Source organism: Lontra canadensis, unplaced genomic scaffold, assembly GCF_010015895.1.
Source record: "Lontra canadensis isolate GAN:19392208 unplaced genomic scaffold, GSC_riverotter_1.0 scaffold509, whole genome shotgun sequence".
Classification (NCBI taxonomy): Eukaryota; Metazoa; Chordata; class Mammalia; order Carnivora; family Mustelidae; genus Lontra; species Lontra canadensis.
The window spans coordinates 27,785-45,550 of NW_022631500.1; the positions used below are offsets into that span (position 1 = coordinate 27,785).

The 17,766-nt window shown below is 34.8% G+C and overlaps 1 protein-coding gene across 1 annotated transcript in view; it reads left to right on the forward strand.

The window, feature by feature from the left end:
* Positions 1-17,766, forward strand: part of LOC116863079 (serine/threonine-protein kinase WNK1-like) — a 38,706-nt gene that overhangs the window by 3,877 nt on the left and 17,063 nt on the right. The window contains exons 2-3 of the mRNA XM_032850575.1: positions 6,618-6,838; positions 8,900-9,057. Coding sequence (XP_032706466.1) covers positions 6,618-6,838; positions 8,900-9,057 — 379 coding nt within the window. The remainder of the gene's footprint in view (positions 1-6,617; positions 6,839-8,899; positions 9,058-17,766) is intronic.

Below are 17,766 nucleotides of genomic sequence, written 5' to 3' on the forward strand. Positions count from 1 at the left end.
CTTGTGTATAAGTTTTGAGTATATATTTTCATTTCTTTTGGATGTGTGCCTATAAGTGGAATTGCTAAGTCATGTTAATTTTATATTTAACTCTTTGAGGAACCACCAAACTGTTTTCCACAGTGACTAAGCCATTTTACATTCCCACCAACAATGTATAAGAGTTTCAGTTTCTCCATGTCCTTGCCAACACTTGTTTATTATTTTCATAGCCATCCTACCAAGTGTGACATGGTATCTCATTGTGGTTTTGATTTGGATTTTTGTAGTGACTGATGATGTTGAGCAACTTGTCATGTGCATATTGGCCATTTATCTGTCTTTGGAGAAATGTCTATTCCATCATGTCTTCGAACAAATCTCTGTTCAATTTAATTTTTTTGTTTGTTTGTTTATTGTTGAGTTGTAAGAGTTTTTTATATATTCTGTAAGCCTTTCCCAGAAATACGATTTGCAAATACTGTCTCCCATTCTATAGGTTGTCTTTTTACTTCCTGTGATGCGTAAAGTTTTTAATGTTGATGAAGTCCAATTTACTTTTTTCTTTTCTTGCTTGTACTTTTGGTGTTAGGTCTAAGAATCTAATGCCAAAACCGAGATCATGGAGATTTACCCCTAAGCTTTCTTCTAAAACTTGTACAGGTTTGTCTCTTACATTTACATTTGTTTCATTTTGAGTAAACTTTTGTGTATGTGTGAGGTGTGCAACCCAACTTCATTCTGTTGCACAAGGTTGTCCAGTTACCCAGCACTATTTGTTGAAGAGACTGTTCTAGCCCTTTTGAATGGTCTTGGTACTCCTGTCAAAAATCATTTAACCATAGATGTATGGGTTTATTTCTGGGCTCTTGATACTATGCTTTTAGTCTGTATATCTGTCCCTAGCCAGTACTACACTGTTTTGATTACAGTAGTTTGTAATATGTTTTCAAATTAGGAAATGTGAGTTTTCCAATTTTGTTCTTCTTTTTCAGTATTGTTTTGGCTAGGGGTGCCTGGGTGGCTCAGTCAGTTAAGGGTTTGCCTTCAACTCAGGTCATGATCCCAGGGTCTTGGGATCGAGTCCTGCGTCAGGCTTCCTGATCAGTTGAGAGCCTGCTTCTCCCTCTCCCTCTGCTGCTCCCCCTGCATGTGTTCACTTTCTCTCTCTCTCTCTTTCTCTCTCTCAAGTAAATAAATAAAATCTTTAAGAACAGTATTGTTTTGGCTATTTGAGGCCCTTGCAATTCCATGTGAATTTGAGAATTAGTTTTCCATTTCTGCAAGAAGGTTGATAGAATTTTGACTCTATCTGTAGATAGAATTAAATATATTTATAGATGCATTGAATCTATAGGTCACTTTGGTTATTATTGCCATTTAACTAACTATATTAAGTTTTCCAATCCATGAGCACAAGATGTTTTTACGTTTTATTTAATTTTTCAACAGTGTTTTCTAGTTTAGAATGCATAGGTCTTTCACCTCCTTGGTTAAATTTATTCCAACATATTTTATGCTTTTGGGTGCTTTTGCAAAATGGAATTGTCTTCTTAATTTCCTTTTCAGGTTGTTAATTGTTGGTGTATGGAACACAACTAATTTGTGTATGTTGATCTTGCACTTTTGCAACTTTGATGAATTGTTTTACTAACTCTAGTTGTGAGGGTGTGTGTGTTCTTTGGTATTTTCTTTATATAGGATCTTGGCATTACAAATATAGTTTTACTGCCTTTCCAATTTGTATACTTTTATTTCCTTTTCTTGCTTAGCTGCTCTGGCTGGAACTTCTAGTACAATGTTGGATAACAGTGGTTATCCTTGTCTTATTTCTAATCTTAGTAAGGAAGCTTTCAGTGTTTCATTATTGAGTATGATGTAAGGTTCGGGTTTTTCATAATGTTCTTTATCATATATTCTCTGCTATTCCTAGTTTGAGTATTTTTATCATGGAAAGGTATTGGAATTTATCTAATTATTTTTCTTTATCAGTTGAGATGATCATGAGGTTGTTGTTTTGTTTTGTTTTGTCTTTTTACCTTTGTTCGAAAGTGTATTATGTTGACTAATTTTCTAATGTTGACGGATACTTCCATTTCATGGATAAATTGTACGTGGTGTATAATCCTTTTACTGTGTTGTTGGATTCAGTTAGCTAATGTTTTCCTGATGACTTTTGCATCTATATTCATAAGAGATATTGGTATGTAGTTTTCTTGTGGTGTCTTTGCTGACAGGGCAGATGAATGACTTATGAAGTCATTTTCTACTTTTTGGATGAGTTTCCTCCTTTTCTACTTTTTGGAAGAGTTTGAGAAGAATTAGTGGTTTCCCTTTAAATGTTTGGTAAAACTCAACAGTGAAACCATGTAGTCCTGGACTTTTCTTTGTTGGGAGGTTTCTTGAGGGAATGTTCCATGTGTTTTTAAGAATATGTATTCATCCGTTGTTGGGTGTCATGTTCCATATATTTCTCTTATGTTTAGGTGGTTTATTATTCAGATCCTCTATTCCCTTAATGATCTTCTGTCTAGATGGTATATCTACTTTTTTTTTTTTTTAAAGATTGTATTTATTGACAGAGACAGCAAATGCAGGAACACAAGCAGGAGGAGTGGGAGAAGGAGAACCAGGCTTCCCTCGGAGCAGGGAGCTCGATGCATTGTTTGATCCCAGGACTCTGGGATCATGACCTGAGCCAAAGGCAGACACTTAATGATCGAGCCACCCAGGCGCCTCAGTCTATCCACTTTTGAAAGTGGGCTATTAAGTCTCCAACTATTGCTATAGAACTGTGTACTCCTCCTCTCGATTCTGTCAGTAATTGCTTCATGTATTTAGGAACTCTTTTTGATGTGTATTATGTTTATATTTGTTATAATCTTCACAAATTGACCCTTTTATCAATATATATTCTTTATCTTTCGTATCAGTTTTTTATTTAGTCTATTTTGTCTGATATTAATATAACCACCTTATTCCCTTTTGGTTACTATTTGCATGGAATATCTTTTTTGTGTCCTTTCATTTTCAACCTGTGTGGGTCTTTGAATCTAAAGTGAGTCTCTTGTAGACAACATGTAGTTGGATCATATTTATCTCCATTCAGCCCTCTCTTTGATTAGAAAATTTAATTCATTTATACTTGAAGTAATTGGTGATAAGGAAGCACTTTTGCTATTTGGGTTTTTTTTTTTTTATGTGTTGACACCTTTTTGTTCCTTCATTACTGCTTAAAAAAATTTTTTTTTGTAAGAAACCATTTTAATACCCTTCTTATTTCCCTTGTATATATTTTTAAAGTATTTTGTTAGTGGTTACCTTAGGGATTACAATTAACACCATAAATTTCTAACACTCTAGTTTGAAATGTTACCAGATTAGCTTCAGTGGCTTCAGAATCCTTGCTCCTATACAGCTTTGCACCTCTTTTGTGTTTTTGCAGATTTTGCAAAGATCCAAATTGCATCTTTATATGTTGTATCCCCATTAATACAGATTTGTAATTATTGATTTATGTATTTGCCTTTTAAATCATGTAGGAAATGAACAGAGAAGTTACAAGCCAAAAACACATTAATACTTGTTTTTATATTTAGCTGTGTAGTTACCTTTACCAGAGATTTTATTTCTTCCTATGGCTTCAGTTTACTGTCCAGTGTCCTTTTATTTCAGCCTCAAGGACTTGCTTTAGCATTTCCTGTAGGGCAGATATACTAGTAACAGTCTCTTAGCTTTTGTTTAATGTTGCCTTTATTTTTGAAGGATATTTTTTGCTAGATATAAAATTCTTGGTTGACAGGTTTCCCCCAACACACACCTTTCCACACTTTAAATATGTCATTTCTCTGCCTTCTGGCCTCTGGTTTCTGCTGAGAAGTTGGCTGACAATCTTCCTGAGGATCTCTTGATTATGATGAGTTGCTTCTCTCTTGCTTTCAAGATTCTCTCGTCTTTTGTTTTCAACAGTTTGAATGTAATATATGAATCTGAATCTCTTTATATGTATTCTTGGGGTTTGTTGAGCTTCTCAGATATGTGGATTCATGTCTTTTGTCAAATTTAGAAAGTTCATGACCATTATTTTATCACTATTTAGCTAAAAGAAGCAACACAAGTGTCCATCAAGGAAAGAGTGGATAAGCAAAATGTGTGTGTGTGTGCGCGCGCGCGTACCTGTCGGTCTACACACACACAGTTGAATATTTTTAATCCTTAAGTGGCAAGGAAATTCTAACACGTGCTGTAATACGAGTGAACCTTGAGGACATTATGCAACGTGAAATAAGCCAGTTACAAAAAGTCACATACCACTACTGCTTTCACTTTCTATGAGGTACATAGAGTAGTTGATTCATAGAAACAGAAAGAGTGGTAGTTTCCAGAACCTAAGGGAAGGTGGCTTTGGGGAGTTATTGTTTAATGGGTATGAAGTTTCAGTTTTTTAAGATAAAAAGAGTTCTGGGGATAGTTGGTGGTGATGATTTCATAACAGTATCAATTACTTAGTGTCACTTTAAAATGGTAAATTTTATGTATATTTTATCTTAATAAAAATGGGAAAATACACTGTGTTGAATTTTTTCAAAATATAGAGGTGGAACAATTATTGTCTAACTCATTTTATGAAGCCAGCATAACACTGATATCACTGATATCAAAATCTAAGATATTATGGAAAAAGAAATTTTAAGAACAATGTTCTTCATGAATATTGATCTAAAAATCTTTTACAGAATAATAGCAGATTGGAGCCAGCAATTACAATACATTAATACCAGAGAGGATTTATCCCAAGATCACGAAGTTGGTTTAACATTGAATGAATCAATGTTATTCATCACATTAACAGAATAGTGGTGAAAAGCATATGATCATTTCAAAATATGTCAAAAAGTATTTGCCAATTCAGTATCTATCTATTTATGGCTAAAAACTCTTAGCCAAACTAGGAATGGTAGGGAACTTTCTCCAACTGCTAAACAACATCCACCAACCTATAACTAATATGTCAAACTTAACCATTGCTCCTGAGATTAGGAACAAAGCAAGAATACTTGTTTTAACCACTTACATTCACTATCGTTTCATAGGGCCACCCATTAAATAAGACATAAACGCAGGGAAAACTAGTTAAAGGCATAAAGATGGGAATGTAAGAAATACCACTGCCCTTGTTTGCAGGTTATGTAATTGTTCACATAGAAAATTCCAGTGATTCTAAACAAATTTAATGGAATTATAAGTTACAAGGTTAATATATAGTTATCTGTTATATTTTATATACTTGATCATTTTGTAAATGTGAAAGAGATAGAAGCCAGACTCAACTTTTTCCCAAAATTTTCTCCTAGAATTTTTCAGTTATACAGAAAAAATGAAAGAACTACCAATGAACATGTACATATTCACTGCCTAGGTTCTATTATTAATTTTTGCTGCATTTACTTTACCACATATGTCCATCTAATCATTTCCCTATCTTTCCTAATTTTATTTATTTCAAAGTAAGATGTAGACCTCAGTATGCTTCACGTGTAAACACTCAAGTGCTTATTTCATTAAAGTTCTAATATTTATATGCTTTGTTTTTCCTTACAGTAAAATTTAAATACAATGAAAAGTGTAGTTAGTCATAATGATATCGTTCTATGAATTTTGACAAAGGCATATTCACTCATGTAATCAAAATCCGATTAAGGTATAGAACATTTTTATTATCTTCAAAGAGATTTGGGCAGAATGACTATTCAGGATTTGGGACTCCCCTTCTGTACTACCCTTCTGGGATTTCCCTCCTTTACTTTCTAGATCTCTGCTGTCCACTGGAACTCTATGTGGTGATGGAAATGTTTTATAATTTGTACAATCCAAAATGGTAGCCACTTGATATATGTGGCTGTTAAACATTTAAAATGCGGCTAATGCAGCTGAAAAATGGAATTTTAAATTTTAATTTATATTTGTATAGTGAATACTATATTGAACAGACTGTCACTATAGAAAGTTCTTTTGGACAGCACTGTTCTAGCTGCTGTGGTCATCTTGAACTTTTTCTGTTTCTCAGCTAATAAGGCTACAGGCTTCTATTTAGACTTGAGCTGATCTGTACATTCAGGGTAGAGCATTTCCTCAACTGAAAAGATTTAGAAAATAGGAAGCTCAAGCAGTGCTTCCTTTTTCCCTCATGTGAGCTCCCTTTCAATTCATGCCTAATTTTGATTGCTCTCAAGAGCCTTGAAGTGGTTGTTTTTATATTTTTTTTTACTACGGTTTATAATTATATCTGTGTCCAGTAAGAATTACTTCACCATTTACCAGAAGTCAAATTCTACCCCTTAGCTTTTTTAAAATTGTTGTTGTTTATTTTTCTATCTCTTAACTTCTAAACTATTTTAGTAGTGATCCAGTTTTAAGGAATTCGTTTTTTGTGTTTTGTTATTAGAATTCATTTACCAACCACTTGTTATTCTTTCATCTTTAGCCTTGTTAAAAGTATCACTAACTTTTAAGGTTACTGAATCTTAATATTGTAAATTTGATATTCCCATCTCAGATATGCTAGAATTTAATGGAATTCTTCAAAGCAGTAAACTCATATCATTGATAACCTGTTTGGTATACTTTGCCTTTTCTAGGTACCTGAAAAGGTTTAAGGTGATGAAGATCAAAGTTCTAAGAAGCTGGTGCCGTCAAATCCTTAAAGGACTTCAGTTTCTTCATACTCGAACTCCACCTATTATTCACCGAGATCTTAAGTGTGACAACATCTTTATCACTGGCCCTACAGGCTCAGTCAAGATTGGAGACCTAGGTCTGGCAACCCTGAAGCGGGCTTCTTTTGCCAAGAGTGTAATAGGTATGTTTCAGGTGTACCTTGCATCCTAACTGGTTTTCTGATATTCCTTTTATTTTGATACCTGACCCTGTTAGAATTTTCATTATGTGAAATAAGCCTTCGAAAATTCCTAGCTTGAACTCAGGAAGTGATCAGTTTTACTTATGATATGTGGAGTTCTCTATATGCTTCTGGAATCATCTGGAAGACTAACTGTTTTATAAAGTTATGTGAAGAGAAGTAAAGGGAATTTTGTTGACAAAACCTTATGTAACTATCAATCTTACTGGGTCATTCCATTGATATATATTAATTATGTAGTTATTTATATAAGTACTGTATAATAATTACTATATAATACATATAGAGTTACTTTCTTATGAAAGAAATTGAATTTATATGTAGTTTACTTTCTAAAGAAGTGTTAGATTATATGTATTCAAAAGTATCTACCTGTTAAGACTTTATTTTAAAATGTGAAAATGAGTTTATTCTGAGTACTTGGTTTTAACTTTTCTTACTCCTACTCTTCAGAAGATATATCTGAAACAGAGCTTTTCAACCCTAGTGTTATTTTACATTTGGATAGTTCTTTGTTGTAAGGGCTTTCTAGTGCATTATAAGGTTATTTAGATGCCAGGAGCACATCTCCTTTCCAGCTCTCCCACAGTTGTTATAACCAAAAATGTCTCTGGACTAAATGTCCCTGGGTAACAAAATCACCCCTTGTTTAGAATCACTGATCCAAGAACAAGCCTGTCCTTTCAGACTTTCAACTATATGTTATAGAGTTGCAGCCGGAAAAATAATTTAATGCTTATTACTTTGATAACCTTTCACTCTCTGAAGAGGATATGACACTTTGAAAATTTGAAATCTTTGCAGATATTCTATTCTCCCCCCAAAGTTGGTGACAGCAAGGAAACCATTAATTTTTAAGTACGCTGGAATTTTATGTATTAAGAGAAAACCATAAAACACCAGTAATTTGTACATTCTTCTAAAATAGTGTCCTCCATGGAATATTATGTGACTTGGATTTGGAATACTATTTTTAGATTTTCTTAAAATAGATTAACAAGAAGAATTGGGAAAGAGTTATTTAAAGCTGAATTTCCTTTTTGTCTTCCTTATAGGAAAAGGAAACATTTCTTTGATTGTCTTTGACTCCTTAAAAATCTCTAACTCAAGAGAGTTTCCCCCCCGCCTTTTTTTTTGTTTAAACCATGCTATGTAAGCCTGTTCTTGGAAATGTCCTACAGTTTGAGGTATCCAGACTTAATTTCTTTGGAACCATTGGAAAACCTGGTCTGTGGGATCACATACTCTGTGCTTGTAACTCAGTCTGTATTTGAGTTCTTCATTTATGTGTATTTGTTTTTTGTCTGTAAGATCTGTAAGATGTCCTTCACTGTATTTTTTGTTATCTGCAGTAGACTTATTTGTGTACTGCAGGTGGTATGGTAAGTATGTAAAGAAAGGGTTCTGGTGAGTGGCCTTTATAGACCATTACATTTTTTTTTTCTTTTAAAAAACATATTGAATATTGGATTTTTCATGCAAGGCCTCCTTAAAAGTGAAATTGATCAGGTGGAATTAATGGCCAAAGACTAGCTATAAATACCAACCTTACAACTACCATACAGCAGGGGGCAGGCAAGTATTTTGATCTTTATTAACCCATCTTGTCTTACTGGTAGATGCCATTGTATCCTCTTTATTTCTTGCTCGTCTCTTACTTTTCCTTGCATTTGTTTTCATTATGAATTATATCAGTTTTTCTATTATCCAAGTTTCTATTTTGACATTGTATAGCAGTAATCCATTTGAAACAGTAAATAAATAAACACTTGACCCTGTCCTGGTTTCTTTTATGAAGGCCATGCAGCAGAAGTTCTGACATATTTGGTGGAAGAAACTAAGATTTTCTTCCTCTTCCCTGCCCCCACCACTCTTCTCTCTTCTCTTCCCTCCCCTTCCACTTGCTTCTATCTCACAGGTCAACCCCTCTGCTTCTCCCCCAGGTGAGTAACATCTGTAGCCTCTGCTCACATTGAGTCTAAATTGTTCTTTTAATTTAAGGTACCCCAGAGTTCATGGCCCCTGAGATGTATGAGGAAAAATATGATGAATCTGTTGACGTTTATGCTTTTGGGATGTGCATGCTTGAGATGGCCACATCTGAATATCCTTACTCAGAATGCCAAAATGCTGCTCAGATCTACCGTCGAGTGACCAGTGTAAGTCTTACCCTGATTGATTAGTGAGCTTAAGTCACACCAAAAAAAGGAATGCCAAGCTGGATATCATTGAACCATGCAAAAGGGAGCAATAGTAGAAAGCATACTCAGTCGCTGGGGGAAGAAGGAGTTGAGAGATTTTATTGCATCTGATTTAGTGAGAGCAAAAATAAAGATCAAAGAAGTACCAGTATATTCTGGATTCTCCTTGCACTTAAAGCTTTATTTTGAGATATATTATGTTTAAAAATACTCTCATTACTACTGTTCAAACCCTAATTTATTCTTCTAAGTTCTCATTCCCTCCGACCATAAAACATATTATCTGAGTTAAAAATAATGCTTTTACTCAGGTTGCTTTGTTCACAGACCTTTCCCTAAGTGGTTTAAAATTGATTTATGAATTTATTAAATCATTTATAAGTAACTACAAGGGTTTAAGACTAACAGTAATTTCTGGATCATCTGAATACCCTCACCTATTAGGATATTTCTCCCATTGTTTCAGAGATGTCTGTTTACAGTCAGTGTTCAAAATAGGACCTATCAGGGTCCACAGAAGGTACTTTATTGTATGTCTCTTAATCTACAGCTGTTGCCCCCTACTTTCTTTTTCTCAGGCTGGGCAAGGGCAAGAGAAATGTAGTAAGTGTAGTTTGTTTAGCCTTCAGATAATTCTGATGAGTATCCTAATCACTATTCTACTTTGCCCTTAGAAAGTTCATCTGCTTTGCTTGTTAGATATCTGAGTTCTATATCTATATCCCAAGTTCAATATTCCCCAGTTTTCCCCCAATGCCTAATAATTTACATTATCCCTTTTTTCTTTGGGGAATAGGATGGGATAGTCACTGGAATGAATACCCCTGTATTTTATCTAGAAAATAAATAAATAAATCCTCCCCGCATTTTAGTTAGAATTCTTGAAACCTCAAGAAGTATATTTGATTCCTTGTTTTTCTATTCACCAGATGCTATTTATCAGATTCTTGGTTCAGAAGAACTCTTAGGTATAGTCCTTCATTCCCATTGTCAGAACTCTGATTTCATATCTTACTTAATTCACACCTTACACTGCCATCCTGAAGTAGTTAACATTATGAACTTGTTTTTCTGCTTCACTTGAACTAGTTGAATTTCCTTGCTATTTCTTTTTGGTATAAGAAGCTTTCATGATACCAGTTTGCTTATGAAAGCATGTACAAATTCTTACTATAATCTTCGTTCTTCTTCATCTTTGTCTAAACACCTTTTTTAGTCAAGCCAGTCCTCTTTATTTTTTTATTTTATTTTTTTTTTTTTAATTTTTTAAAAAGATTTTATTTATTTATTTGACAGACAGAGATCACAAGTAGGCAGAGAGGCAGGCAGAGAGAGAGAGGAGGAAGCAGGCTCCCCGCTGAGCAGAGAGCCCGACTCGGGGCTCGATCCCAGGACTCTGGGATCATGACCCGAGCTGAAGGCAGAGGCTTTAACCCACTGAGCCACCCAGGCACCCTGCCAGTCCTCTTTATTATCTTGCACATCTGCCACATCCTTTCCTTTTTTCCTCTCCATTTGTACATGCTATTTACCTTGTATGCATGCTCTTTTGCTATCCAGTCAGTTTTTATACTGGATTTAACAGACTTCCCCCACAAAATTTTATCTGATGGGCTTCACTACGTAATGATTTTCACCTTTTCCAGGCTTCTTAACTGATCTCAATCATAGCGTTTTATTTGTAATTGATTATTTTATTTAGGAGTTCAAAAATTGAATTAATATAAAGCATTTAAAATGGTGCTTAGTATACAATAAGCACTATATATAGGTGCTTGCTGTTTATTTTTACTGCTTTATATTCTTCTTTAAGATTTGTAACCTTATCTTTACAAAGTATTTCTGTTTAATTCTGTCTTTACCTTTAGCACTATCTCAAATATAAAATAAGTCTCACATGCAAACACATGCTACATACCAAGTTCAGAGCCTGACATCAGATAATTAAAGATGAATAACATATATATTCCGTCTTCAGAAAACTAGCTCCGATATAGAAGATAAATGTGTAAGCAAACATTTCTAATTACAGTATGCTGATAAAAGCTTATTAACTGTATGTCTTTTCTCCTTTGGAAAAATGACTATTCAGATCCTTTACTTGGTTTTTAATTGGGTTATTTGTCTTTTTATTACTGAGCTGTATGAGTTCTTCGTATATTCTGGATAGAAATCCTTTATGAGATAGATGATTTCCAATTATTTACTCCCATTCTGTCAGTTGAATTTTTTTTTAAAGATTTATTTATTTATTTGAGAGAGAGAGCCAGGGGGAAGGGCAGAGAGAATCAGAGAATCTCAAATACACTCCATGCTGAGTGCATGGCCCGACACGGGGCTCAGTCTCTTGATCCTGAGATCATGACCTGAGCCGAAATCAAGAGTCAGACACTTAACTGATTAAGCCACCCCAGACACCCCAGTTGTAATTTCTTAATAGTGTCATTATATTACTAGTGCCCTTTAGGACACAAAAGTTTTTCATTTTGATGAGGCCGAGTTTAATGTATGTTATCTTTTGTTTTTCTCATGCTTTTGGTGTCATATCTAAGAATCCATTTCCAAACCTCAAGTCATGAACATTTACCCCTGTGTGTTTTCTTCTTGGAGTTTTATAGTTTTAGTTCTTATAATTAGATCTTTATTTCATTTTGAGATAATTTTTGTATGTGGTGTGAGGTAAGGGTTTTAACTTGATTCTTTTGCTTGTGACAACTATCCAACTATTATTTCTAGATTTCTATTATGTCTAGACTATTATTTCTCCATTGAATGATTTCACCCTTGCTGAAAAGCAGTTGACCATAGGCACGTGAATTTACTCCTGGACCCTCAATTCTGTTCCATGGATCTGTATGTCTTGGCTTTGTAGTAAGTTTTGAATTCGTTAAGTGTGAGTCCTTTTATTTATTCTTCAGGTTTCAGCTCTTCTTGGTCCTTTGCAACTCTATATAAATTTTAGAATCAGCTTGTCAATTTTTGTAGTTCAGCTGGGATCTGGTAAATATGGCATTGAATCTGTAGATGAGTTTTGACACATGACAACCATCCTGAGTCTTCTAGTTCAAGAACATGGGATGTTTTTCCATTTACTTAGATCTCTTGTAATTTCTTTCAGTGGTGTTTTGTAGTTTTCAGAGTATAAGTCTTCTACTTTAATTACGTTTATTCCTGAATAATGTATTTTGGGGGGGATTCTATTATAAATGGAATTGAGTTTTTTATTTCAGTTTTTGATTGTACATTACAAATACTATTAATTTTTGCATACTGAGTTTTGAAACTGACAAATTTACTTGAATTTATAATAGTTTTTTAGTAGATTCCTTAGGATTTTCTATATACAAGATAATTGAATCTGCAAATACAGTTCTTAAAAAAACATAAGACTTGGCAAGTATGGGTATATGCTTTACTTATGAGAAAGAATTAAAAAAAAAAGGCTGACTCTTAGTTTAATGAACAGAATTTAGGGATAAAGTTGAAAAAACAAAAGACTGGGTAGTGGTTGGTTTCTGGTAATTTTCTAATGTGAAAAAAAAGACCTATCTCTTGATATGTCATATTCCCCTCCCACGGTAATTACACAATCTGTATAAGAGAAGATAAACACATAGTTCTCAACTTTTTCAGTGAAATAACCAATAAGAGTTTATTTTTAAAAATTAACTATAGAAGGGCGTCTGGGTGGCTCAGTGGGTTAAGCCTCTGCCTTCAGCTCAGGTCATGATCTCAGGGTCCTGGGATCAAACCCCACATCGAGCTCTCTGCTCAGCGGGGAGTCTGCTTCCCCCGCCTCTCTCTGCCTACTTGTTATCTCTCTCTCTGTGTCAAATAAATAAATAAAATCTTTTTTAAAAAATTAAATATAGGAATAATAAGTAATTTTATAAGTGAATTATATATATGTATTTATTTATTTATTTATGACATTTCCTAAGGGTAACTTGCCCTTTTTTTTAAAGTTGCCTGGGATTTTATTTCCTTTCATTAACTCCTGATTTTGCTAGAAATGACAGACTAGTTGACAAAATACTATACTAAAACAAATTTGAACCACCTACCTTTTTTTTAAATTAATTTTTTAAATTTTTGACCCACTTCTTTTCATAGGTCCTGTCAAATCCTTTTTTGAATTCAAATATGTGAATTTAGTCATCTATTGTATCATATTACATTAAGATACCTTACCACATCCAGACATTAATTTTTTTAGCTAACTTTCAAGGAAGAGTTGAGATTTGAGGTATAGAGAGACACAGGAAACTGTATACACCTGAAGTATAAATTGGTTCACCAAGTATTTGAGCATAGGGAGCTGTTATAGCAAAGGGCCACAAACTGGATGATTTAAATCGGCAGAAATTTATTGTCTCACAATTCTGAGGCCAGAGGGCCAAAATCAAGGTTATAGCAAGGTCATGGTCTCTGACACGTGGAGGGAAGTACTTTTTTTGTTTCCTCTTACCTTCTGATGGTTAGCTAGCGATCCTTAGCATTTCTTGGCTTGCATCTGCAGCACTTCAGTGTCTGTCTCACATGGTGGTCCTTCCTCATCTGTCTATGTCTTCTCTTCTTAAAAGGACACCAGTCAGAGTGTATTAAGGGCCCTCCCCACTCTGGGGTTGTACTTGTAATTGCAATGATCTGTTTTCAAATAAGGTCAGATTCTGAGATACTGAGGGTTGGACTTTTAACATATCTTTTGGGAGGACAAGAATTCAACCCATAATAGTTCATGCGTTCATCCAACAAATTTTTTTTTAGAAGATTTTATTTATTTATTTGAGAGAGAGACACAAAGCGAGAGAGGGAACACAAGCAGGGGGAGTGGGAAAGGGAGAAGCATGCTTCCCACTAAGCATGGAGCCCGACGATGTGGGGCTCAATCCCAGGACCCTGGGATCATGACCTGAGCTGAAGGAAGACACTTTACCACTGAGCCACCCAGGTGCTCCCAGCAAATATTTAAGTCTACTCTGTTCCAGGTATTTTTCTAGATACTCGGTATTGAATATTCTTAAGTAAAACCCAAATCCTTGTCTCTTAAGAACTTGTTAGGGGAAGGAGAAACGACAAGCCAGATAGTTACCATATGGTATATAAACAGTTATTCTAGGGATAGCTACTTAATGGAAGCATAAAAGAATGGTACCTAGTTGAGTTTGAACAGGTTGGGAAATGATGTTAAGTAGGGAGAGACTAATAGTGTTGCCTGTGAGAAATCTATAATTTGTATATCTATAGAGTTTAGAAGTGGGAAAAGAAAGAAACAAAGGATTAGAGAAGAAAGGAAAACTTAGACTATACTTGAGCATTGGGAGAATGACTGCAGTACTTTAAGACCGGGCTCGGTGTCATAAGACACCTTTATAAATTAGAATTCAGTTAAGCTAAGTTGTTCTTTTTCACTTACCATTTATGAAAATAAATAATACAGAATAAATACGCATTGTAAATATATATCATTGTAAATATATATCATCTTAAGATGGATCTTGATCATTAATTTTGATTATAAGATTAAATATATAACTTTAAATTTTAAGGCTATAAAATTATAAATTTGCATATGGAATGATTTGTGTATTTTATTTACTAACTTAAAGCCTATTACTTTTATTCATTCTATTATACTCTAAACCAGGAATTAGTGAACTATGAACCATGGGCCAGATCTAGCTGGCTATTTTTGTATAACCCGTGACTTAAGAACGGTTTCTACATTTTAAGTGATTGGGGGGAAAAAATCAAAAGAAGAAAAGCAGGTCATGTCATGTGGGCATTTTAGTGTCCATAAATAAAGTAATAAAGCACAGCCACACTGATTTGTTTCTGTATTATCTTTGTCTGTTTTCACACATGACAATGGCAAAGTAACTGAAACAGACTGTGTCGTTCCAAAATATTAAAATATGTACTGTTTGGGCTCCTAACAGAAAAAAATTGTTGACTGCTATTCTAAACACATGTCACAGAACTTTTTGAAAAAATTCTCCACTGAAGAGTTCTGTAAATAATAACTAATCTGTAAAAGTGGCAGTAATGTTCCTGTAATAGAATGCTTTTTACCTCTGTGCTTATAGTAGATAAGAGAATCTCAATGCAAGCAAGTAGCTACTTAAATTATTAGCTCTGAAAATTTGTGGGCATTCTCTTCTCTCTCTCAAAAGTAGAACTATCACTTTAATTCTGTGATGAAAACATAAGAGGTTTTAACATATAAGCATTTTTTCAGGGGCCATACTTATTACTGGTATTGGTCTTAGAAATAACATCTGCTTGAGGGATCATTCTGGATTTTAAACACAAAGGTTTATGAGCCAATATTTACTTGACAACAATGATAATTTTTTTTTAAATTGGTATTTATTTATTTGTCAGAGAGAGAAGGAACAACAGAGGAAGCGACAGGCAGAGGGAGAAGCAGACTCCTCACTGAGCAAGGAGCTCGATGCAGGACTCAATCCCAGGATCCTGGGATCATGACCTGAGCTGAAGGCAGATGCTTACCCAGCTGAGCTACCCAGGTGTCCCTGAATGTTTTTTTCTTATATCAAACAGACTGGGTAGATGAAATACACATTAGATAGCCATGTATTTAAGCACTCTTAACATACCAGCCTCCTTTGTTGGTCTTATAATATTTCTCTTTTGAAAAGGGGGTAAATTTTGTTATGTGCCAGCAGAAAATGGCTCTGCTGTTTTGTAACCTGTTGTTGGAGACTCGAAATAGGTATTGACTGGGCTGTCTCTGTTACTTAGTGATTAAGTCTCTCTGATTAATCTTGCAAATTAACTTACTTATTATTTCTCTAAATCAAGGTTGATATTGAAAATGTCTCAAGGGATCATGACTGAGCCACCCAGGTCCCCTAACAAATGTATCTTTTTTTGCAGATGCAGATCCGAGCTCAAAATCCCCTTCTTAAATGAGTTTTTCATGTTAATGTAATAGAACTGAAAAAGACCAATACCACTTTTCCATATTCTTAGTATAGTATGTAGCCTGTTTTCAGTTTTTCACCATGTTTTAAGAAAAAATTCACATACGGGGGTGCCTGGGTGGTTCCGTGGGTTAAAGCCTCTACCTTCAGCTCAGGTCATGATCCCAGAGTCCTGGGATCAAGCCCCGCATCGGGCTCTCTGCTCAGCATGGAGCCTGCTTCCCCCTCTCTCTCTCTGCCTCCCTCTCTGCCTACTTGTCATCTCTGTCAAATAAATAAATAAAATCTTAAAAAAAAAAATTCACATACCTTAAATTTATCACTTAACTAGTTTAAGATGTACAATTCAGTTTTTTAATATATTCATATTGAACCTTTCTATCACCCCCAAAAAGAAATTCTGTACCCATTGGCAGTCACTCTCCATTCTCCCTTCCACTGAGGCCCTATCAACCACTAATCTACTTTATGTCTCTGGATTTGATTTGCCTGTTGTGGACATTTCTTACAAATGGAATCATATGATATAGGACCTTTTGTGTTACACATTTTCTATTACATCTTTTGTATTATGCTTTGAAAACATTAGCACAGTGTTTTCAGGGTTTACCCATGTTGTAGCAGGTATTTCATTCTTTTCATCAGCATTTCATCCTTTCTTATGGCTGAATAATATTCCATTGTATAACTGTACCACATTTGTTATGTTCAGCAAATTTTATTTCTTCCTCCTTTTCTCATTGTTAAACCATTTGAACCTATAGCTACCGTCCCTTCTGGAGAGGGACTGGGAACAGAAAGGATGAAATGTATAATGTCTTAAAAGACATATATAATGTCCCAGAGCCTGATTTATCAAGTCTTTGTTTATACATATTCTGTTGATAGCATAGCATATGGAACATTGTAGGCACTTAGTAATATTTTGAAGAATAAATGATTGTTAACTAGAGGAATCCCAAATACAGTTGGTCAGACATTGTGTAGGTTTGGGAGTTTGAATTTACCTTGCAAAAGAGGAATGAAACATAAGGCCACCTTTGAAGTAGTAACAAAATTATCCTAAAATGAGGGCGCCTGGGTGGCTCAGTGGTTGAAGCCTCTGCCTTCGGCTCGGGTCGTGATCCCAGGGTCCTGGGATCGAGTCCCACATAGGGCTCTCTGCTCAGCAGGGAGCCTGCCTCCTCCTCCTCTCTCTCTCTGCCTGCCTCTCTGCCTACTTGTGATCTGTCTGTCAAATAAAAAAAAAAAAATTATCCTAAAATGAAATTGAATCATAACAAGTAGAAACTGATACACATATAAAAGCAATACATTTTATAGGATGAGTAAAACTATTTGGTACAAATAGAGCTGGAAACAATGACTTTAATAATTAGAAAAAATCAAAATTCCAGGATATGAAGTGTATTTAAGAAAGCCATCTATACACATACTTTTCCATTGATTCTCAAATGTCTTATTTGTAATTTTTAAAAAAGATATATTTATTTATTTTAGAGAGAACGAACAGGAGGGACAGAAGGAGATAGACTCAGGCAGACTCTGTGCTGAGTGTGGAGCTGAACGTAGGACTCATCCCAGGACCATCAGATCACAGCCTGAGCTAAAACCAAGAGTTGGATGCTAACCAACTATGCCATCCAGGCGCCCCTCATAGTTGTAATTTCTAAACAACTATTTTATAAGTAACTCTTTCCGTTACGAGGCTAGGTCTGTA